This window comes from Setaria viridis, chromosome 2, assembly GCF_005286985.2.
Source record: "Setaria viridis chromosome 2, Setaria_viridis_v4.0, whole genome shotgun sequence".
NCBI lineage: Eukaryota > Viridiplantae > Streptophyta > Magnoliopsida > Poales > Poaceae > Setaria > Setaria viridis.
The window spans coordinates 46,991,889-47,015,140 of record NC_048264.2 but is presented as its reverse complement, the minus strand read 5'-3'; the positions used below and the strand labels follow the sequence as shown (position 1 = coordinate 47,015,140).

The 23,252-nt window shown below is 47.6% G+C and overlaps 3 protein-coding genes across 8 annotated transcripts; 2 read left to right on the top strand and 1 right to left on the bottom strand.

Moving 5' to 3' along the window:
- Positions 1–238: 238 nt before the first annotated feature.
- On the bottom strand, positions 239–5,536 carry LOC117844624 (probable inactive receptor kinase At5g58300). Of its 3 annotated transcripts, XM_034725351.2 has the most exons (4): positions 5,283–5,536; positions 4,841–4,872; positions 1,541–2,895; positions 239–1,098 (listed from the first exon to the last, which is right to left on the bottom strand). In XM_034725351.2, the coding sequence occupies exons 3-4, from the start codon at positions 2,826–2,828 to the stop codon at positions 467–469; spliced, it is 1,920 nt and encodes a 639-aa protein (XP_034581242.1). In that variant the 5' UTR covers positions 2,829–2,895; positions 4,841–4,872; positions 5,283–5,536; the 3' UTR covers positions 239–466. The 3 variants fall into 3 exon arrangements, with proteins under 3 accessions (XP_034581242.1, XP_034581244.1, XP_034581245.1); XM_034725353.2 differs by lacking the exon at positions 4,841–4,872; XM_034725354.2 differs by lacking the exons at positions 4,841–4,872; positions 5,283–5,536 and adding an exon at positions 3,084–3,156.
- A 9,577-nt stretch (positions 5,537–15,113) lies between these two features.
- Positions 15,114–16,633, top strand: LOC117842029 (acid phosphatase 1). Its single transcript, XM_034722363.2, has 3 exons — positions 15,114–15,666; positions 15,760–15,966; positions 16,306–16,633. Exons 1-3 carry the CDS (start codon positions 15,257–15,259, stop codon positions 16,481–16,483), a joined length of 795 nt encoding a protein of 264 aa, XP_034578254.1. The 5' UTR covers positions 15,114–15,256; the 3' UTR covers positions 16,484–16,633.
- A 155-nt stretch (positions 16,634–16,788) lies between these two features.
- LOC117842028 (cytochrome P450 714B1) lies at positions 16,789–22,096 on the top strand. Of its 4 annotated transcripts, XM_034722361.2 has the most exons (4): positions 17,232–17,366; positions 18,910–20,126; positions 20,337–21,178; positions 21,278–22,096. In XM_034722361.2, exons 2-4 carry the CDS (start codon positions 20,000–20,002, stop codon positions 21,713–21,715), a joined length of 1,407 nt encoding a protein of 468 aa, XP_034578252.1. In that variant the 5' UTR covers positions 17,232–17,366; positions 18,910–19,999; the 3' UTR covers positions 21,716–22,096. The 4 variants fall into 4 exon arrangements, with proteins under 4 accessions (XP_034578250.1, XP_034578252.1, XP_072147799.1 ...); XM_034722359.2 differs by lacking the exon at positions 18,910–20,126 and having other exon boundaries at positions 16,789–17,366; XM_072291698.1 differs by lacking the exon at positions 17,232–17,366 and having other exon boundaries at positions 17,373–20,126.
- The last annotated feature ends 1,156 nt before the right edge of the window (positions 22,097–23,252 follow it).

Here is a 23,252-nt window from a genome sequence, read left to right as displayed (position 1 = left end):
ATACGGGATACGGCGGCGGCGCAACTGCGAGTTCTCCGGCCTTCAGCGGCAACGGTGGCGGCTTCGTTATCCAGTCTGTTCTTGTTCGTGTTTCGATATGTGTTAGTAATTGTGGAGTGGTGCTGTTTGGTCACAGGCTTCACAGTCCACAGGTGATCGTCGAATGCTCTGAAAGATGCAGTCATAAAAGAGTTTGAAATCTAATAGGCATACGGCGAGCACAACCACAACATGGAACTGGAAGAAGTCAAGCAATTAAATTTGCCAGCGGAAAAATCCTACACACACCAAGATACAAAGTTTTCAATCTTTCGATGAGAAAGCTCAGTTTTTTTTACTGAGGCTGAATGCTCCTGATGTCAACCATGGTTTACATGAACTCAATCACAAATTAGATAAACAAATCGAATGAGCTTCAACTGGAAGCAACTTGTGAGGCAGACGAAGGGAACTGCACTGCGCAGGATTACACTGATGGTGGGTTGGACTCCTTGGGTTTTTCGTCAGAGGATGCTCGGCTCTCCGTGGCGGACTGCCGGAGCCCCTCGATCATCCTGATCAGTTCCTCCATGGTCGGGCGCCGGTCGGGCGACCTTGCTGTGCATGCCATCGCTATCTGGAGCATCTGGACCAGCTCCTCTTCGATGTTCTGCTCCTTCATCAGCTCGACATCGAACACCTCGGCGGTCCACTCCTCCCGGACCACAGAGTGCACCCATCTCGGGAGGTCGACGACATCATCGTTCCCTTGGGTCTGAAGTGGGGCTTTCCCTGTCAGCATTTCCATGAGGAGGACGCCGAAGCTGTAGACATCGGACTTCTGGGTGATCTTGCGGTTCTCGACTGTCTCCGGAGCACGGTAACCGACTACAACGCGAGATGCGTTCACTGGCACACTCATCAGAGCACTGAGGCCATAGTCTGAAACTGAAGGATTGTGATTTTTGTCTACGAGGACATTAGTTGACTTCACATTGCCGTGGGTGAGCTTCGCGCCACCTTCTGCATGTATGTGCGCAATTCCATAAGCTGTTTCAAGGATGATCTTCACTCTGGAGTTCCAGTCTAATGGTGTCTTCTCAGTAACACCCCTGATACCTGTTGATCAGCCGATTCAGTAAGAAATACTATTAAGGTAACCAATGAATGTCTCCTTTATCTGGCACTATGTTGCACTTCATAGCATGAAAATTTTCAAGTCATGTAAAACCAAAAAAAATGCGGCTTCAGCCATCCCATCAGGCAAGTGGAAGATAAAAGCAGGTCTTATTTTACAAACCATATTGATATTTGAAAGAAAAGACCCAATAAATATCTACTCAATAACATAACTTTTAACATTTGAGGTCAAATTGAGAGCACTAACTACATAACATGGAGTGGATATAGCAGGTTATGTTATTCAAGCTAAGCATGCTGTCAGGGGTTGACGCTTTCAGGAATGCTGGCACCTTATTATGTTCTTAAATTGGGTATCAATCAATTACCAAAAAATTAATACATCTGCAGGACATATGTAAGTAGTAGTGAAAAGGCATACCATGCAACATGGCTGAAACGCTGCCAGTGTCAATATAATCGTAGACGATAAGCTTCTCATCTTTGGAATAGTAGTACGCACGAAGTGGGACTAGGTTGGCATGTTTGCCCAACCTCCCAATGAGCTCCATCTGCTGCTCAAACTCTCTTTTCCCTGCCACAACATCTTTTAATCTCTTGACAACCACGACAGTACCATCCTCAAGTATAGCTTTGTAAGCAGTTCCATAACTCCCCTTGCCAAGGACTTCTGCAGAAGCTCTCAGTAGATCCTCCAAGTCAAAGCTATAGGTGCAGCCCTCCAAGAAAACTAACTTGTTCTTCTCAGCAATTTGGACACCACTACTGAATTCTTGCTTCGGCTTCTCACTCCTGGTGACTGTACCCTTACCTTTGGATTCCACATCACTCTCATCCTTGCGTTTCCTCTTCAAAAAGCACACAACCAACACAACCACAACTAGCATCAGCAATGCGAATCCACCAACAGCAACTGCAATTATGAACCCTGTGCCTAGTTTCTTCTTATGATGTGGCAAAGGTGGAGATTGTGGCAATGAAGATGACTCAGGTGAGGGTGTTGGTGAAGGAACTATGCATTCAGCTAGAGGTAGTCCACACAGTCCAGGATTCCCTGAGAACGAACCATTTGGAAATGTTTGCAGCGAACGAGGAATTGGGCCTTTCAGCTTGTTGCTGCTCAGATTTAATAGTTTCAGACTTGGAAGCTTGAGATCAGGGATGGATCCAAAGAAAGAATTATCTTGTAAATTTAGCACAGTTAACTGAGTTAGCTTTTGTAAACTTGCAGGAACTTCTCCTGTGAAGGAATTGTAGGAGAGGTCTATTACACCAAGGCTAGGACTGAAGGAAGAAGGCAACTGTTCTGAAAATTCATTGTGCTGCAGGTATATGGAACGTAAAGAAGGAAGTGAGGCCACATCAGATGGAAGACTTCCAGTCAAACGGTTAGATCGCAGGCTCAATACTTGGAGAGAATCGAGCTTTCCAAGAGTGTTTGGTGGAATTGCTCCGATGAGACCAGCAGCTGGTACCCTCAATTCAAAAATGTGTGACTGATCTGCTGAGCATTTTATGCCATGCCATGAACAAGATGATGTATTTTTATCCCAGTTGAGCTTGTTGCCATGAGAGACTGCAGAGATGAAGTCCAGAAGGGCTTGCTTCTCGGAGGCTAAGTCTGCGACAACCAAGGCGTTGAACAGTGATAGCAGCAACTGTATCGAGAGGAGAATATGGAAAGAGCTCCTAAGATTGAGGTAATCCATCTGATGATCTCCAAATGGGCAAATTAAATGAGCAGCATATTCAATTGTATTGAGGCGTTAAACAACCCTGTTCAATCAAAAAAGTAGAGCTCAATCAGTGACAAACGCTAGCATGCTGACACTACGATTTCAAATGCAGCCACGTTTCATCCAAAGACAACCAAGCACATATCAGCAATAGTTACATAGATATATCTGTGTAGTGTGTGCCCCAGAGTGAACAAATATGTCTGCTTATGCAAAAGTGATGCACACCTGTGCATGACGCAGTAGGGCAGCACAATAGACTTTCCTTTCCAGCAAGTGACTCATGACACTGACCAAGACACTTTGAAAAAGAAGAAATTCCCATCAATGTCTAATGATTACAGAGTTCTCATTCCAACCAATGCATTTGCTTTTTCACTGGTTTCTTATAAAATGCATGCAAAATCAATAATTATTTATGCTAAGCTTGATTTTAGTATCTCCTTAGGAGCGCGACACAGCTGGGCATTTTACTGGGCTGCGTGGCAATGTTGAAAACAGGAGAATCAAATTAGCAGTTAAGCAGCACAAGAGACATAAATCCCACCTTTAAAGAATGGGAGTATGGAACAAAATAAAATCAAAAGAAAACAAAACCCAAAAGAAAATCAAAAGAAAACAAAAACCATGGCCTATAAAATCCTGGGCAGAAAGCAAATAAAGGGGAAGAAAGGAGAAAAAGTGAAATCATCCGGTCAGCATATAAAAGTCTAAAGCATCAACAAAGTAGGCAGAAAAGAGGGAGCAAGAACAAAGCTGAACTCATCATAGCGTACACAAAGATGAGCATGTCCCATCATGCATTTGATGTTTATTACTTGCTCACATGAAAGACTAAAGTAAGCCTAGCATAGACAGGCCACTGGCATAGACTCGGGGGCTCAGGCAGAGCATCCTTACACTGGTGATCAACAATATCGACCAAACAAATTATCATGTAGCAACTTTATGAACTATTCGGACTAACATGGAGCAGCCTTACTATCTCACAAAGGGTTCTTCAACTAAGGCAGGGATCATGGAAAAAGGCTAATGTGATCTGAGAAGCGACTAAAAAAAGGTGAACAAAAAGAGAAAGAAACAAAAGCAAAGTTTAAGCTAATCTAACCTAATTCAAATGGGAAGTCAGGAAGCTGCCATTGTCAGGAAGACGTGTCTGTGGGAAACTACCGCACATGCCAATGTGCGTGGAGATTTACCACATTGTTTACGGACTTCAAGATCTAGATTCTAGAATAGTACAGAGTTACTTAACCTCCACTTAAAGAGACCCTGAGATGAACCAATTCCTTAAATCAAGCCAGCAAATGACCAGCGAGCGCTGCTCCAAGTCCAAGCTCAACACCTAGTAGTTGTTTGCAAGGATCCACACATTTTTCAAGTGGTGGCTTCTAACTCCAAGAGCGAAACCCAAGATTGACCGCAGGCAATTCGAGGGTACAAGATTAAATTTATAGCTCAAGTGGAACTTATTTTATTTTGAGTCAATTCTAAGCAATAGGAGGAACATGCTACAGGAAATTTGTAACATTATAGCAATAGCAACTACTGTTTACTACTAGTAGTTACTAGTAGATCCACTACACATCAGGATACAAGAAGGGGAACTAGACGAAGATCTAACCTTTGTCCATTTCAAGTTAGCTAAAACATGAAGACTGAAAGGAACGAGTGAAGGTAGTGAAATATTATGGATGTATGTTACTAGCACCCTAGTATGTGGTTTGGCGCCAAACACAAACATTACTGCACAAGTACATCCCAGTTTGGCTGAAATACCGGAAACAGCAAGCACGTCAGTGCTACCAAATTCGCCGCAAACTCAAATGGCTATTAATCATTGTAACTGAGGGCGAAACACCGGTGATGCAAACCCACCCCAGCTCATCTAAAATCATGAGAATGCCTAGTGCGGACCTGTGTAGATTTGGGCTGTATCGAGTAAACGAAATGCTGAATTTTGGAAGGAGAAGCAAAGAACTGACCTTTCCTTGTTGGAAACCTCGTCAAATCGAAACTGCACGAGAGAAAAATGGTACGGCTCTATTAATTAATTGGGAATTTGGCATCCCAGGTACGACTGAGACTCGAAATGTAAGTGCATAAACCAAAACACACAACCAAGAAGGGATTGGATGTGAACAGTCGAAAACCACACATGTAAAAACCCTTGATTTCCCCTAAAATCTAACAAAAGAGAAGTGCTTACATGCCCCCGCCTATCGGACGAAAATTGCCTAAAAGACGAGTAAAATTTCAGAGGGGAAACGCTTAGCTAAGCTAATGCTCATCCCGCAGAGTAGCCTAAAAGGATTAGCACACCAAGAGCAACCAAAATCGCAACGCAATCGGAGCACAGAACAGGATGTAAATGCAGAGCCGGAGTAGTAGTAGCAGCAGGGAGGCGCGAGGACGAGATGGGTTTACCTCCGCGGCGGATTGCCGATACAGCGGCCCAGCAGCCACCAAGAGCAGCAAGCAAGGAATGCGCGCGGCCTAGGGTTCGGCCGTGGAGCACCTCTGTCGGCAGCAAGAGGATTCGCGTGGCGCTGGGCTGCTGCTGCTGAGTGCTATGGCTTTGAGATGGAGGGAAGGGGGCAGGACTGCAGGAGAGAGATGGAATGGCTTCCAGGCCAGGACAGGAGGAGAGAGAGAGAGAGCGATGGAAAAGGAGGAGGGAGAGCGAGGTGCGCCCGCATTTATGAGGGGGAATGAAACGGGGGCAGCGACCGAGTAGCAACGGGAGCCTCTGACTGACACTGCCTGAAAAAAAAATTGTGGAGGCCGCCACTGTACACTGCACTAGTGCCATTGCTTACTGATCACTCTCCCTACCGTTGTAGTAGTACGAACAGCAAATGATTCAGAGACATGAGAGCTTTGCGTAATTCTATTCTACAATAACTGGTGGCTGTGCTATCTGAAACCAATCAAGCCTCTGAAAATGCAATTGGGATGCTAACATGGACTAATCGTGCTGCTTGCTGCTGCTGCACAGTATCTTCCAGTAGTACATCTCGTTTCTACATCGCTGTCACTTCTGCATGACTGCTGATGGAGCCCCAACCATCCCTGCCTGCCTGCTACACGCCCAACAATCTTCGGAGAGCAAACCAAGCACAAGCAGAATCAATAGATACTCATCATCAGTTAGTTTTCAATAGCAGATGCGTGCAACAACCCCAGTTATTGCAGATGCGTGTTCGTGCAACGTACGCGCACAACCACCCTAGTAATGAGCGGCCGGTCCCTGTCGATCGATCAGCAAGGCCGGCCGTCTCCATTCACCAAGCTTTTCCAAGCCGTTGCAGGCTGAGCCCCATGCATGTTGTAGGTGTAGAGGGGTGAGGGGTCGGTGCCTTGGACCTGAAGATTGCATGGAATGGGCAGATCATCGAGCTGTCCAGCACGGCCGCACTGCACCCTCGATCCACCGCCCGACAATCATAAAGGGTATTGGGTACTCCCTCTGGGATTATTTTTTTTTTACAGATCCGGTCCAGGGTTAGTTCATACGTTGGGATTCGAGAGGTGTTTAAGGGAGTTAGTATATGATTTTGCTAAGAGAGTTTTTAAACAAGTGCAGGCCGCTCGAAAGCGTAATATCTTACGTCATGTGTGTTGTGTTGCTAGAGTTCTCTGTATCATTCGTACAAGAGCTGGCCTTTTATAGGTAAGGCCCATGGGAGACAATAGTTGGGGCGAGCCTTGCACCCTAATCCATCCCTTTATACTAAGTGTGTGAACGTAGCGGTCCAATGGCCGCCCTTCTTGCTACAATTCTCTGACGTGCCATCCACTTGCCCTGACACTTCCTATGCAAGGTGCCGGAACACCCCGTCCAAGTTCTCTGTATGTCAATCTCACATTTTACCATCTTACTTTCCTTACTTTTATCATCCCGGGCCCACCGTCCTGGGACGGGGAGCACTGAACCTAGCTCCCGGGGACCTTCCCGGAGCCTTCGCCGTTTCCCGAGTCTCTAGTGCGAGGTCCACCCTCCCTGGAGGCCTTTTGCTACCTCCTGGGTCCTCAATGTGGGCCCGCCTCCTTGGCAGAGGGCGGGCCGGGAGCATGGCAGGACGCTCTTGACATGAGGGCGGCGCAGCCGCCTGTGGGACGGGACGGGTGAGGCTGTCGGTCCCCGAGACTCTTAGGCGCATCCTATCATGATGTTTTTACGGGAAAGAGGCACCTGCTGACGGGCTGCCTCGGCTTTCGCGCCCTTCCCACGTCAAGATACGCCACCGCTTACTTCGCCTCGAAGGGATCGGAGCCTTCCGGGGGCCTTCCCAGGAGGCCTCCCCGGTGCGTCCTGCTCCTGCTATGTGGACCACTTAGGCGTGATATTTTGTTGATCCCTCCTGGGCCTCAAATTCCCCGGCCTATCTCTTTATTTGGGCTTATCAAAGAGGGAAGCCCCTTTTAAGCAGGCGGGCCCTGCTTGTAAGTGCCTTCTCAGGGGACCCTGTTCCTTTGGCGCTAACACCCTCTATCCTAAATTGTAGGAGATGTTTGTATGTACCTAAATATGCATATATGAATCTAGAAAAGCTAAAACGACCTACAATTTGAAACAGAGTGAGTAGGTTGGTACGGGCGACAAACTCTGGTCCATGCATGTAAACATAACGATTTGGAAGTTTGCTTGGTGTTGCAATCACATGTTGTTAGGATTTGAGAGATTTACAATGCAGAATTCGAGTTCATGTGTCAGCAAGATATTTTACAGCAGCTCATGAGAGTGACAGGCCTATTGGTACAGCCAGTCATGGAACTCATGGATGTTATTACTTGCAACTCCCTCGATTTGGAAGTTTGCTTGGTGTTGCAATCACAGGTTATTAGGTTTTGAGAGATTTACAATGCAGAATTCGAGTTCATTTGTCAGCAAGATATTTACAGCAGCTGATGAGAGTGACAGGCAGATTGGTACAGCCAGTCATGGACTCATGATGTTATTGCTTGCAACTCCCTCGCTCGCTCGCTCAATGAAATCTATTATCTTTATATAATAATGTTAAAAGAAACCATCACATTCACCGAGAAGGTCTAGAAATTCCCACATTAATTGAAAAAAGAGAAGAATACACACCGTTGGATTTTATGAAGATCTAACGGTCTATAGTAACTCAAAGAGTCCATGTCAAATTCTATTAATAAATAACTATATTTGGAATAAAAATAAAATATCACTTGACCAAAGAGTCCGTATTGAATATGATTAGTAAATAACTAAATTCGGAATTGAAACTAAGGAAATTAGGAGTTGACCAAAGAGTCCATATCAAATACTATTAGTAGATATTTAAATTCGGAATTGAAAAATATGGAAATTAGGAGTTGACGGAAGAGTCACGTCAAATTCCCCTGAAACCTCCTGCACCTCAGGAACACCACCGGGATTGGCGAGGAGAACCAGCGCCGCCCCTGACAGCGCGGCCACCGCAGCGAGGACGACCAGCTGCATGCTTTTCTTCTTGCTCCCGCGCTCGCCATCGCCTGCCGCGCCGTGCCGCGTCGGGCTCTGCCTCGGCACCGTGGCATTCCCCCTCTCGTGCTTGTGGGCAACTTTCCCGGGCACCGACAGTCGCGCGTCCTTGTGAAGCGGAGGCAGGTGAGAGCACGAGCCGGCGCCGGCGCCGGAGAGACTCCATGGCCGTGGCGCTGCTTCTGCCTCAGGCCGAGAGTGTTAAGACCACGCAACACTCTGAACTTCGCCTCGCCATTGCTGGCCTCCTTCGTCCTCTCACCTTTGCCGGTGATCGAGAGGAGAAGACCGGCCCAGCACGCGATCAAGAAGAGGCAGAGCATGCATGAGGCGTCGGGAGGGACTGAACATGGCGGCAGGCATCAAACCATTTCAAGGGCCGGGACGGGATGAATCCATGGTGGGAGATCAGAGGAGGGTGCTGTTTGTATAGGACTCTGGGAGAAAGCTGCGAAGGCTGTGAGATACAATCATAACAAGGATTGGCGCCGGCCGGCAGCCAGGGACGTACGCGGGCAATGCCACTTCCTTAGCAATGCCAGGCGTTAATGCCACTTCCTTAGCAATGGCAAGTGCACGCGGCAGTGCAGTGACGGCATTGTTGTTGCATGTACCTGCCGGCGCGCTTTTTCTATGCACCTGCGTCCTAGCTTCTGTCTAGATACGATCTCCGTGGTAATAATTGGTACCGTTCCAAAATGTTGGTCGTTTTAGAGTTTTCTAGGTACATAAATGTTGCTATATAGCTAACTATAGGGTTATGTCTAGATACATAGCAAAATCTCTATACCAGAAAAGCCAAAATAATCTATATTTTGAAACAGAGGAAGCAGTAGTTTTCGATGAGAGAACTCCATCGAAAATTTTCTGATCTCTTCATTAATGAGATTACTAGATAAGTGTGCGCTCCTTCCCAAAGTATAAGTGTTTCTCTTTTTTTGCGAAACAAATTATAACTGTTTCTAAGTTTGCCACAAGCTAAGTCAAAATATCCTAAATTTGACACACTTATAAAAAGTATTAAAGGGAGTGTCTATGACACATCCGAGTGTTTTAGATCTTCCTGACACTAGAAGTAAACTATAGAAAATTACTTCATAATAAATTTAATTATGCTCATTTGATGTTGTGAATATTATTTTTATTTTCTATAAATTTGATTAAAACTTAAAATAGTAAAATTCAGAATTAAAAAAAGGAAATTAGCACTTGACAAAAGAGTACATGTCGAATACAGTTAGTAAATAGTTAAATTAGAATTTCAAATAAAATAAAATTAGCAATTGATGAAAGAATCCATATCAAATATGATTAACAACAACTAAATTCAGAATTAGAAAAATAAGAAAATTAGTAGTCGATGTGTATACGAATTAGGAAGCAAAACAAACTAAGGAAATTAGGAGTTGACCAAAGAATCCATGTTAAATATGATTAGTAAGTAGTTAAATTCGGAATTAAAAAATATGGAAATTATGAGTTGACAAAAGAACAGCTATGATCAAAAGAAAGGGGAGGAAAAACAACAACATGGGTGATGACAACTATGGAGAAAAATTGTGGGTTGGCCAAGAAGAAGTGTAGCCACATAGCAATATACAAAGAACAAATGCACAATCAGTAATTTTGATCTCAAAAGTGACATAGTTTTTAGACTTGGAAAGTGCAACAATAACCATGCACGGAATGCCGATGTAATCTAGTAACATGGAAGAAGTCGATGTTTGGTATGCATGCCCATCCATAGAAAGCTACAGGAAGTGTTCAAGAAGAGGAAACAACATGCACCATCAAGCGTTAGGGATGCATCTCGATGATCGCAACATAGCGGGTAAATCTCCTTGGTAGCAGAAGCAGTAGAGAGTGGGCAAGCACAAAGGAGAAGGCTATACCTTGCTAGCTCCATAAAATGAATTTGTAGACCCTAGCACGTGCATGGGGGAAAATGTGTAGCTGTCTTAAGGTGATATGGGAGCATTTATGCATGGGGTTTTAGCAACTGAGATTGGAGAACAAAGAAAAGAAATGTGATTATTAGTATCGATTGAGCTACTCATGTAGATCTTTTTCTAAAAGGCCTAACATAGATTCATGCACAATGACTAAAACTCTCAAGGAAAAATTGCATCGCCGGTAATAAAAATAAAAATTAAATTCATGGAAACAATGTTCCATGTAATATAAACATGAGGCATCAGGAAAATATATAAAAAATGTTTCTATATAAAATATTTCCTTTTTCCCAAAATTAATGTTCCAAAAACTACTCCACACAATATGACTGAACTCAATTTGGTCCATTTGAAAAAATAATTACAATGACACGATTGCATAAATTATTGGCATATATTTTTAAATTAAAAGCAAAACATAAACATTGGTAAAAAAAATTAGCTACCCGCGCTATTTGTGCGGACACCTTGCTAGTTTAACTTAATTATATAGTACTAGTATAGAAGTCAACCGTCTATTGTTTTGCTCCTTGCTCATGTAATCAGTAACGAGAACCCTGACCCACACTTAAAATAAAGTAGTAACGAGAACCCTGTTTCAAATTGGTGCTCATCGTCTATTATTCAGACTTTCAGAGTGGTGTGATATAAGCACGCACACCTAACACTCTGCTGCGTGCTTGTCAACTCTTCCTTTGACGACGACTTGCTACTTCCGGGGAAAAAATATGTTTTTCTTCGTCGAGAGTGAAAAAGAAATTACCTCCTTGTGTGACTTTCAGTTGCATAGCTGGCAGTCAAATTTGACAGCACCACAAGTGGCGTCGAATTGTCAGCATCTTTCGTGGTCTCCCAGCTACAAACTGTGCTGTCTTCTTCTTTTCCCTCTCAGCGAGGTCAATGTGCAAGAGGATGATTCGACTCTGAAAGAGAAATCGCTTGGACTATCTATAGCAGCTGGTTGCTTTTTAATTAGGTGGTGAGACGTTCTGACGAAACCTCATCTCGATCCATTCTCAGTTATAATTTCCATGCTCTGTCGTGCCGCGTGGCCCATGCATTAGTGAGGCTAGCTTGATGAAAAGCTAATCCCATTCAATGCTACTTCGGGGCCAGGTGTGTCGATTGGTTTCGTGGAGCCATCATGCATCGCTGTCGACCTTGTTCAAAGGCCACGTCGGAGGTAACATGTTGAAGACCATGGATCTGAATAGCCCTGAGTTTTGTGTGCATTTGACCGACAAATAATGTAACCTAGCTTCAAGCTCTGAGCCATAGTGGAAGAGCTAAACTGGTTAGCATACTTGGCTACTTTGTTGGTTGGTTGGAACTAAATGATTAACGTTTGAATGCAACAACAGGTTACAGCTGATGCAGTCGATCCAGGAGGAGTGGGCACATGCACTTGGCATCTCATGGCAGTGTGGAATCTTCTGCAGGCAGAAGTCTAATCCAGAGACCAGTAAACAAACAGGAACGGAGCTGTGCTTGGCTTGTTTATTATTATTGTGCTTGGCTTGTTCTGTGATCTCTTTCTCTCCGGCGTCTCCAACAATCTAGCTCTAACCTAGGAAAATTATTTTTTTATTCATTGAACGGTGCAAAAGATAAGAGACTAGCAGGAGTGAAGAGATAAGCTCATTTATTTCCCAATACACCTTTCTCTCATTGCACAACATTTAAAGACTAGCTGCTGCACACTCTCTCTTCTTTAAATTTATCAACTTAGAGCTAGTGCTAGCTCCTATCATTGGACACAACCTGGGAAGAAAACGAAAAGCATGCAAAGCCAACATTTTTTTTTCTTTTGAGGAAAAGACATACTAGTACGTACAAGCTAATACTGGTAGTATATAGTATAAACCAAGATCCTGCAGGTAGGTATTGGAATTTGGAAAGATGAGGTCAACAAAGACGCAGGCCACAAATGTCCAAATCAGCCAATGTATTTATGTGATGTATAATTATGGATTCATGGCAATGCAGACAAAGGAATGCTTGCGAGAAACAGCATCGATCGGGGGCCTCATCTTGACACACACTTCACTATCAACAAGAATATATCTGCAAGTGTGTACGATGCATGTTCGCACGCTGCTGTTTGTCAACTTGCAGAAGCCGTCTTATAGCTCGCATGGGCGACTAGCATGTAGGGTCCTGGCACTGTTGTAGACTTGTAGATATATGATATATACAAGAGATTACTGTCATGTCATATGGCCACTACGTACGTGCCGGTTCATCGTTATCTTAAATTCTTGGATGTCTTTATATATCATTGTCTCCACGTCGTTAGCGATGATGGTGTACAAAATAGAAATGGCGGTGTACGAATTATGATTATGGCTTGTATATATAGTCGTGTGTGCGCGCGCTTCGGATGGTGCCGAGTGGTTGAACTACGCGCCGTTCCCTGTCGCGGGGTACTTGTGTCCTACATTTGCTAGCTAGCTAGGCACTGGATTGTTTGCAGTATGGCAGATGCAAGGTACTCCCTCAGTTCTAAATTGTAAATCATTTTTAATTTTTTGGAAAATCAAACCATTTTACGTTTGATCAAAATTATAGAAAGAATGATCAAGATTTATAGCACCGAATAGATATACTATGAACATATATTTAATGAATAATTACTTATTTGGTAACATTACTTCATTGTATAAATTTTTGTATAAATTTGATCAAACTTAGGATGCTTTGACTTTCAAGAAAGTTGGAACGACTTACAATTTGGAACAGTGGGAGTACTATATAGCATTCATAGCGCCCGCAATAGTGGTAGCGGTAGGGCGGATTAATATGTCACTTGAACCATAAATGGACCCTACCGCTACCGCTATAAGGTAGCGGGCCCAAGATAGCATGTTTGGAGCGGCTGTCGACCGCTATTGTCTGCTATTGCTCATGTTAGGCTGCTATTCGCTACATTTATGGTTCAAGTGACATATTAATATGAATCAAATGGTAATAATAATGTTTAAAATGATTTATTTAGGTAATGACAAGTAATTATGGGTGATAAATGAATTTGTTACCATTACGAGTTAATATATATCCATACATCTTAATTATATCTATTTATTTGTGATTGTTAAAATGGCTAACTTAAATCTTTAACTTTTTTTAATAAACTCGATGTTAATATTCATATATGTTTTAAAACTGTAACTTTTTGTTGAATTCCGCTATCTGGACTAACACCCACGATCAGCTACACTAGAACTAATCTGCTACCGTACCGCCGAACAATAGCCAAGGATAAAAAGGGCCGTATCGTCCGACAACAAACAGTTGGGTTGTATACGGCCCAAGCCTGACTAGTCACTAGCCTCCTTTTTTTTGTGCCCTCGCTTCCCCTCTCTCTCTCTTTCCTTGTGCTCACTCTCAGCTTTTTTGGTTGTGGCACCGCACGGTCCGGAAGCATCCGATCCAAAAACCAATTCGCGTCATCTCATGTACGGATGCGTCACCGTTGCCCGCAAGCTAGCCCGCAAATCAGATCAGTTGTTGGCATCTGCTGGCTCCGAATCAAAAGGAGTAAGTATCCTACCCTAACTTATTAGATATAGATGAACCAACGAAGGATCAACCCCGCGCCATACGGTTCCTCGAACCAAACGCCCTTTTTTGTTCATCCTGCGCCATACTGTTCCAGGGCGGCCTCCAAAATGCGGCTTCGGATGGCTGCCATGCCATTGCCATCCATCCATCCTGCGCTGCCGCGCTGGTGCTTGGGACATCTGAACCTGGCACCCCTGTGCACGTGCGTCCATATCATGGCGGCAACAGCGCCCCTTTTCCATTTCGCCGGCGAGATGTGCTTGCTAGCTGACTCCTCCTACATTCATCGATGAGCGCATGATCCTCCGCTCCGCCGCCCCCCTAGCCTTTTGGGATTTCCTGCTCTATCACCGTCAGGCAGATCCGCGAGATGCACACACTGCACCGTATCTTCAATTATATATTCCTAAAGCCGTGGCGCATTAGACGACACCAATGCCTCAGCTGTGCTACGTTTAATTGGCTAACCATGTCCCGCCCTCGCATCCACCACTCAGCTCAGTGGCCGCCGCTGTTCGTGTTTCAATTTACCAGGGACACCACCATCATGTGCCCTGTCCTGGGCTTACGTGGATGACATTCACCAGGGACATTGCCGGTTGCGCTACTGTCGTACTGGTTCCCAGCAAGGCCAGGCGCCGCGCGTTAGGTCGGTCACCTGCCCAACGCCGCTTTTGCTTCGCTCGTTGCTATCTGCACTCATCGTCAACTTGCAAATATTTCATCTCCTTCTCCCTTGATTCCGGCTTCCTTCTCCCTTGATTCTTTTTCTAGCTTTCAGCTAGGAGCTTATTAGACCTTATTAGGATGGTCCAGCACCACAGACGCCCACTCGCTGGCTATGCTTTTGCAGAAACGGTAGGGTGCGGGCATGCATCAGCAGCGACCTCTGGATAGCTGCTAATTCCAAAAAAAAATAAAATCTACCGCAACTAACGTCGTACCCATCTTTCGGTGGTCAAGTTACTATGTTTAGTACGGCGATGTGTATATACTATGTTCCTGTCACTTACTTGCTGATCCAAAAGCGTCACAACGTGGAATTGTTCGAACGAATTAGAACGAAGGTCAAGAGCCGCACGTACCATGGCACTCGGCCACGTGTTGCGCCGGCGGTGCGTGCGAATGGCGCGGCAATGGCGTCGGTGTGGATTCATTGGACCTAATCCAAAAGCGAACCCCTTACATTAGGACGCTCGGAGGTCATATATTCTTTGACGCGCCCGGTCTCGTCGTACACACCGGACAGTTTCGGCTAATGTTGCAGCCTTGTCGAGCATGCGCGTGCCTATAAAATCCATGCATCGCCTGCTGCTTTTGCTCATCCGATCCCTCAGCGCACACTGCTTTCTGATCGAGGTCGCCTTGTTAGAGTTTCATCAGTAACCAAGCATGCAATGGCGCGCTTAGCGATGTCCGCTCGCGGTAGGCTGACGATGCTCGTCGTCTTCTTCCTGCCATTGCTGCACTGCGTGCTGCTGGAGGGTGCAGAGGGTGCGCCGTGGTTCTGGCGGTGGCCACCGATAGGCGGCGGCGGCGGCGAGGACCCCTACTGCCTGAGCTGGCGCGTGATGGTGGAGGCCAACAACGCCAAGGGGTGGCGCAGGGTGCCGGCGCCCTGCATCGGCTACGTCCGGGGATACATGGCCTGGGGCCAGTACTACCGGGACGTGGGCAGCGTGGCGGACCAGGTCGCCGCCTACGCCGCCCAGATCGTGCCCACCGCCGACGGCCTCGACGCCTGGGTCTTCGACGTCGACGACACCTGCCTGTCCAACCAGCCATACTACCAGGCCAAGCAGTTCGGGTTTGTCTCGATCGTCAACAGTGGCTATAGAGTAATTCGCTCAACACTCATCTTGCCATGGAGGATAACTTGGGCTATTTGGATACCCTGCAGGGCGTATGATCCGGTGACGTTTAAGATGTGGGCGAGCAGAGGGGTCTGCCCGGGGATACCTGCCATGCAGTGGCTGTTCCAGACGCTGAGAGGCAGAGGGTTCAGAGTCTTCCTCGTGACCGGGAGGGATGAGGAGACCCTGGCCTCGAGCACCGCCGCCAATCTGGCCGCGGCAGGGTTCTTCGGCTACGACCGGCTCATCATGAGGTACGTACAGTACCGGTTCTCCTGATCGTCCGGTCCTGACGAGTTCCTCCGGCCTTGTCGAGTTGACCTTGTGACCTCTCTCTACAAAGGATGTTTTTTTCAGGGGGGAAAAAGGGGTTGGAAATAGAAAAATTTTGGCAACCGATGTAGGCCTGCATCATCGATCAATCAGCTTAAAATGGCAACGGCACGTTCCGTCGCGTGCCACATAGTTGTGTACTGCCTAAATAATCAATCAGTCAGCTGATTGATCAAGAGAATAATCAGTATGGTTGGAAGATGAAATGATAACAAGCATGATGCTGATCAGATGCGTGTCATGTACTGTTGCTGCTGCAGGAGCGCGTCGTACCGGGGGCAGAGCTCGGTGGCGTTCAAGTCGGCGGTTCGGAGGCAGCTGGTGGCGGAGGGTTACCGGCTCCGCGGCAACATGGGCGACCAGTGGAGCGACCTGCAGGGCGAGTGCGTCGGCGACCGCGTCTTCAAAGTGCCCAACCCCATGTACTTCGTCCCATGACTCTACAGCTGCAGGCTGTTCATGTTCAGACATGCAGACAAAACCCGGCAAGTTCCCGGCGGCAACAAAAGTTGGGTCATCGTCTCGAAAAGGGGCGTGGTAGGATTGGGTTATTCCTTTGTCTAGTAGCGGGCACGTAACTATCCATCATATGATGCTGCTTGTCTTGTCGTCGATGGATGCAGTGGCAGTGGCAAGGGCAAGCAGGTTCTCTGTAGCATTACATCTCGTGCCGGATTAGGAATCAGCAAGGATTTGATTTGATTTGGCCGATGGGCTCGACGCCACGTCGGATAGACACGAATGGGAGGAAGCATCGCTCTCCCTGCTCCGGATATTTGGCGGAACGAGCGGCCCCCGCGCTCCACACCCCGCCCCGGGATATATGAGCGCGCGCGACTGCGCGACGCCCGTTCCAATTCCATTCCATCCCCCCACGATTCACCGGCGGTTGCAGTCTGCGCCCACACCCTGACGCATATCGATCGCTACGTTGCTGCAACCGCCAGTTATTACGTAGTAGTAGTACGCCGTAAGAGGAGAACGTACTGCAGATCAAGAGAGGGAGGCGAGCGAGGATCGGAGATGGAGGTGGAAGTGGCGGCGAAGGTGGCGGCGGGCTTGTGCTGCGTCGGGGCGATCACCCTGGCGCTCTACCTCTACCACGCCCTGTGGCTGGCGCCCGAGCGGGTGCGCGCCGCGCTGCGGGAGCAGGGCATCGCCGGCCCGCGCCCTTCCTTCCCCTACGGCAACCGCGCCGAGATGAGGCAGGCCGCGGCCGACGCCAAGCAGGCAGCGGCGGCGGCTTCTCAGCGCGGCAGCATCGTGCATGACTACCGTCCGGCCTTGTTCCCCCACTACGAGAGGTGGAGGAAGGAGTACGGTACGTGCGCACGCTACTTACCTCGCAATGATATTAATCTCGTTCATGCATGGGTTTTATTTGGGTTGGTCGGTTGCTTTATGCCCGTCACTGATGCACCATGCCTTCTTCCATGGCCAAACTCTGATATGGGTTATACTAGCAAAGTACAAAAAAGAAAAAAAATTAAGGTTCACGCCTCTAGAGATTTGCTGGACAAGCAACAGTGAATAGGATGGTGACATTATTGATCAAAACAAACTGTCCATCAGTCTATGCTTGCTTCCTCTACATGAATAGCAATCTGGTATGAATTGAAAGAAACGCAACCAAGGAAGCAACAATTGAACAGCGGTGGGAAGAACTATTCTTGGCTATGCTAGCTAGAGAGAGTAGATAGGTATATGCTTCCACGCGAAATGACAACCTGGTCCAAAAAAGAAGTGAAACAATAATTGAACCGCTAATATTATATATACACATATGATTTCACGGAACAAAATCATGGACTGCTAATCGCGAACAATATCGCTCCGCTGCTGATCAATTAAACAATTGGAGTAGTGGTATGTATGGAGAGCCTTTTTCCTTTTTGAAGAGTGAAGACCATTGAACGGTGCCTGCAAAAAGCAAGAAAACAATTTTGTATACTCCTGCAATGAGAAAATCAGAATCCGATCTTTGATTGTTCTTCCGACTTCTGAGTGAGGGAAATAATATAATTGCACAGTATGCGCATCATGGAGCAAATGATACCATAATGTGTTGAGCTGTTCATTCCCTCGGTTACCGGCCAAATGCCACCGATTTGACAGATGCAACAACTCAGTTTATCGCCAAGCAAAGTGCGGCTCTTTTCAGGATTCCGATGAAATGATTAGTCAATGCGTCGCCTGCTTGCAGTACTTTTGCATAAAAAAAATTAGATCATGTTATCAAAATATACAACTAAAGTCGATCAGGGATTCTTCCCACCCATAAAAAGTTTACAGCAACATAGAGTCAATTCTATCAAAATACTACTCTAGTAAGTAAAGCACCCAAGTTGCAACTATAAAATACGGAAATGTAAAGGAGTGGGTTAGGAAGAATGTAAATTCGTCCTATGGTATCGGTAGGCAAATGGCACTTTAGTTCATATTGGAGCTCCACCAAGGATATGCTCCTGGTCACCAAGTCTTTCCCGGTCAAGATCTTAGAATCGCCATGCCAAGCCGGATGAGAAGCTTGTCACTAAGGTAAGGCATGTCACTCCCTCTCTTCCAGTCACCTTGACGCCGTTTCCACTATAGAGCTTCTCCACGAAGGAGGGGTCTCATCGTCCCCCGTACACGATCGTCGACGCCGCTCCACACCAAGCCGGAGGAACGAAGACTTGCCGGCGACCCACCAAGGCTCCGAGGCGCCGGCACACCTTGTACACTTGTGGTTCACTCCTTGAATCGATCACAAGGCAACAACACCTTGCACTCTCTTCTCTAGGCCTATCCTAGTACTAATCACTATTTTAAGCTTGTGCTAAGCCTTTTATTAATCACTTATGCACTTTTGGTGGCTTGTCCAGCAACTCCAAATGGGCGAATGGTGGGGGTATAAATAGCCCAAGGCCTCAAAGAACTGTTGCTCCAACGACTAGTTAAAGTGTCCCGTGCTGACGCAAGTAGCCGTTGGACCCCTTGCCCAAATTACTTCGATGCGCCATCCGATGGTACAAGTGCTGAAGAGTTTCTGGCCAAAACATTTCTAGAGCTTGGCAAAGTAAATATGCTTTGTCCAACGGTCACCTCCACAAGGCATCAGAACATCTGGTGCTATAGGTCTTTTTTTGCCTCCTCTGAGAATTGCTCCGACGCTACTAGAAAATAGGCATCAGAACAACTTAGACAGCTTTCTGCGCGTTGTACCAATTGCCCCGATGCTTTATCCGACGCTTGTTCTGGGGATCATCGGAACATCCGATGGTTCTTAGGTTTTCTCAGTCATTTGGACACTTGAATACCATAGAATAATCCTAGATACCATGACTTGGTTACTTGAACACCATCATTTGGATATGGAAAATACCGTCATTTGGATCACTTGAATATCATGATTTGGACCTTGCCATGGTTTAATTTGCATACTTGAAATCTGGAAAACCTACGAAGTACATTCTTGACAAGGCATTAATCCTGATAACTATATTATCACACAATCATCAAAATCACAAACGAGCCATCCTCGCTACACCTACGTATCAATCAATTGGATATCGATCGTTGACGATGGCTCGAGAGACTTCACCCCAGGTGAACACCTCCTGTAGTGCTGTTCCAATGGCTTGGCCCCTGTTCCAAATTCCAATGGCTGCAGCCTGACCCGTGGGTGCGCTGCGATACATGAACGCACCTGCCTGCCTGAATCTGTCCCGATCGCCGCCGGCTCACCTGAGATGGGTCTATCTGACCAAAAAGATTTGATCTGATCCATTCGCCACCGCCCACAAGCGACAAAGGGCGCTGCTGCCTTCGGTCCTCGTCGCGCCGGCCCGCCAGTCGCGGAAAGTGAGGCAGAGATCGCTGCAACGCGCGAGGCGGCTTTGAATTGATTTGCTCTCCTTTGTCGCATTGCCAAAAGTTCCAGTACTTGCCGATGCCCACACGCATCACGCGTCCATGCCTGCCCTGCCCACAATGAGTGGGGAGGATCGCTCGGCTCAGCACTTGTGGACTTGTGGTGGCTGTCTAGTATGCCTTTTCCCAATCCGCCACGCAACCGAATTCCGGCATCGGTTCATCGATGGTACGTAGATTCATACTACTCTCTGTCAGCACTGTCACATCGAACGCGCGCAACACGCCAAGAACTAATCCATTCATCGATGGTACGTAGATTCATACTACTAGTGATCCACTGGAGGTTAAGTTCATGAAGAATTAATTCATTGTTCAATTGACCGATCTGAATATGAATATCTGATGATGACTGTGTACTGCATGCTGACTAATGCAGGCCCGGTCTTCACCTACTCGATCGGGAACATGGTGTTCCTGCACGCGAGCCGGGCGGACGTGGTCCGGAACCTCGGCCTCTGCGTGTCGCTGGACCTCGGCAAGAGCTCCTACATGAAGGTGACGCACCGGCCGCTCTTCGGCGACGGCATCCTCAAGTCCAGCGGCGAGGCCTGGGCCTACCAGCGGCGGCTCATCGCGCCCGAGTTCTTCCCCGACAAGGTCAGGGGCATGGTGGACCTCATGGTCGGCTCGGCAACGGCGCTGGTGGAGTCCTGGGAGGACAGGATTATTAGTAGGGATAACAATGGAGGCGGCGGCGGCTTGGAGCTCAAGATCGACGACGACATCAGGGCCTACTCCGCGGACGTGATCTCGAGGACGTGCTTCGGGAGCAGCTACGTGAAAGGGAAGGAGATCTTCGCGATGATCAGGGAGCTGCAGAAGACGGTGTCCAAGCCCAACCTGCTGGCCGAGATGACCGGCCTGAGCTCTCTCCCGACGAGGGCCAACCGGGCGGCGTGGAGGCTCAACCGGCAGGTGAGCAGGCTGGTACTGGACGTCGTGCGGGAGAGCGGGAACGACGACAGGAACCTCCTGAGCGCGATGCTCCGCAGCGCGGCGAGCTCTGGCGGCAGCGTGGCGGCGGAGGACTTCATCGTGGACAACTGCAAGAACATCTACTTCGCCGGGTACGAGACCACGGCGGTGACCGCCGCCTGGTGCCTGATGCTCCTGGCGCTGCACCCGGAGTGGCAGTGCCGGGTCCGTGAAGAGGTGCGGCACGCGTGCGCCGGCGCCGGCGCCGCACCGGACTTCACGTCTCTGCAGAGAATGAAGAAGGTCGTTGTACACGCCAGTCGATTCACAGTAGCATGCACTCACGTACCGGTACCGTATCCGTGGGAGTTCTCAGCACCCTGACCGTGTGGAGTGTTGCAGCTGACGATGGTGATCCAGGAGACGCTGCGGCTGTACCCGGCCGGCTCGGTGCTGTCGCGGCAGGCGCTCCGCGGCGTCACCCTCGGCGGCGTGCGCGTGCCGGCGGGCGTCAACATCTACGTGCCGGTCTCGACGGTGCACCTGGACCCGGCGCTGTGGGGCGCCGACGCGCGGGAGTTCCACCCGGACCGGTTCGCGGGCGCGCGGGCGCCGCCGCCGCCGCACGCGTACCTGCCCTTCGGCGCCGGCGCGCGCACCTGCCTCGGGCAGAGCTTCGCGATGGCCGAGCTCAAGGTCCTGCTGGCGCTCGTGCTCTCCAAGTTCGAGCTGAGCCTTTCGCCGGCGTACGTGCACTCGCCGGCGCTCAGGCTAATCGTGGAGCCGGAGCACGGCGTGCGGCTCGTGCTCAAGAGCGTCGTCGAGCCAAGGTCATCGTGATGCGGGACCTCCCCTCCCCTGTGTGGATGGGCTGGACCTCGTTTCTTCCACTTTGGGCCTCATTGACACGGAAATTTCGGCCCAATTATTAATAATTGGATTGGTGTCTCATTCAGTTGTAAATCGAATCAACGTGGCGCACGCACGAACGCAAGTCCTTTGCTGCGATCTGCGAACGAAGCTAGGCACTTCCAAGCTGACGGCAGCATATTCATGGCGCAAATGACAGCGACTTGAGCTAAACAATCAAGGATCAGCTGCTCCGATCCAATGCCCATCACGGGTTCTGCAGACACTGTTGCAAATGCAGACTTCATGCTAGGATGCCACATGATTTTCCTATTCATTTCTAATAAGCGATTCTGCAGCCAAATTTTGCCAGATCAAGACCCTGGATCAATATATTCGTCGTCAACCTCCAAAGGCATAAAAAGTTGGCTTATCTAGACAAGCGTCAAGGACAACGTATGCATTCAATTCTCTCCTGAATCTCCGAAGAGAAATGCTTCTTGATCAAAAACGCCGAGACCTGAGACCTGAAACGTAATGTAACCTCATGTATATACTCCCTCCGTCCCAAAATATAGCTGCGTTTAGCATTTAAAATTTATCCTAAATATAACTACGTTTGGAGTTCCAACAGGTGATAAAATCAACAGATGGTCCAAAATACCCCTCCACCTGATACCGCATCTCCCTTGTCAACGCGTGATCAGTAAAATTATGGGATGGTGGCAAAATATGTGCTCCTTAATTGTCGTCAATATAGTGCGTGATCAGTGTAATATTTGTGCTTTTGGCGGTAACACTGATTTTATATGCTGCTGTCTTGAGATGAGTCGTGCACGCATGTCGGTAGAAATTTGTTTTTGCATGGCCTCCGGTAACAATTTGTGCATGGATACTGAAACTAATCTTTGCAGTGAAGACAGCTGTTTTTGAGGTGTTGTGCATCACGACGGAACTGATTTTGGGCAGCGGTGAAATTTGGCACCAACGCACAGAACAAACAGAACAAGGTAACCGCATGCATGATAAGTAGCGAGCGCGTAGTACGCGGGCACGCCAGCGGACCCGCATGCGACACAATTAATCAAGGTCAATTTCAACTTTTCATTCCCTCCCAAAATAGTTCAGACGGTAGCTATATTATGGGACGGAGGGAGTATCTTAGGTAGGTAGGCTTCACGCTGAAGGCTGTTATGGTCAGGTCACCTAACTATGTTCGGTACGGTAGGAATAGAGGTCCCCATTTCAAAGCATTTTCAGAGCTGAAAAAAAGGTTTGCCAGTTTTGCTTAAAGGTAAGCCAGGGAGGCCAAACTTAACAAAGACCGGAAGACCTAGAGGAAAAGGCGAATCAACAATTACAAACTCGTTCCTGTTGCCTGCTGTTCGGCAGAGATTCGTCGAGAACAAACGACACTTTTGACACGATTGGACAGGGGAGTAGGGGATTGAAATAGAGCTCTTTTACGGTGGACAATACTACCGGTTGGTAGTATGGAGTATATGTCCTTTTTTAGTATGGATAAAAT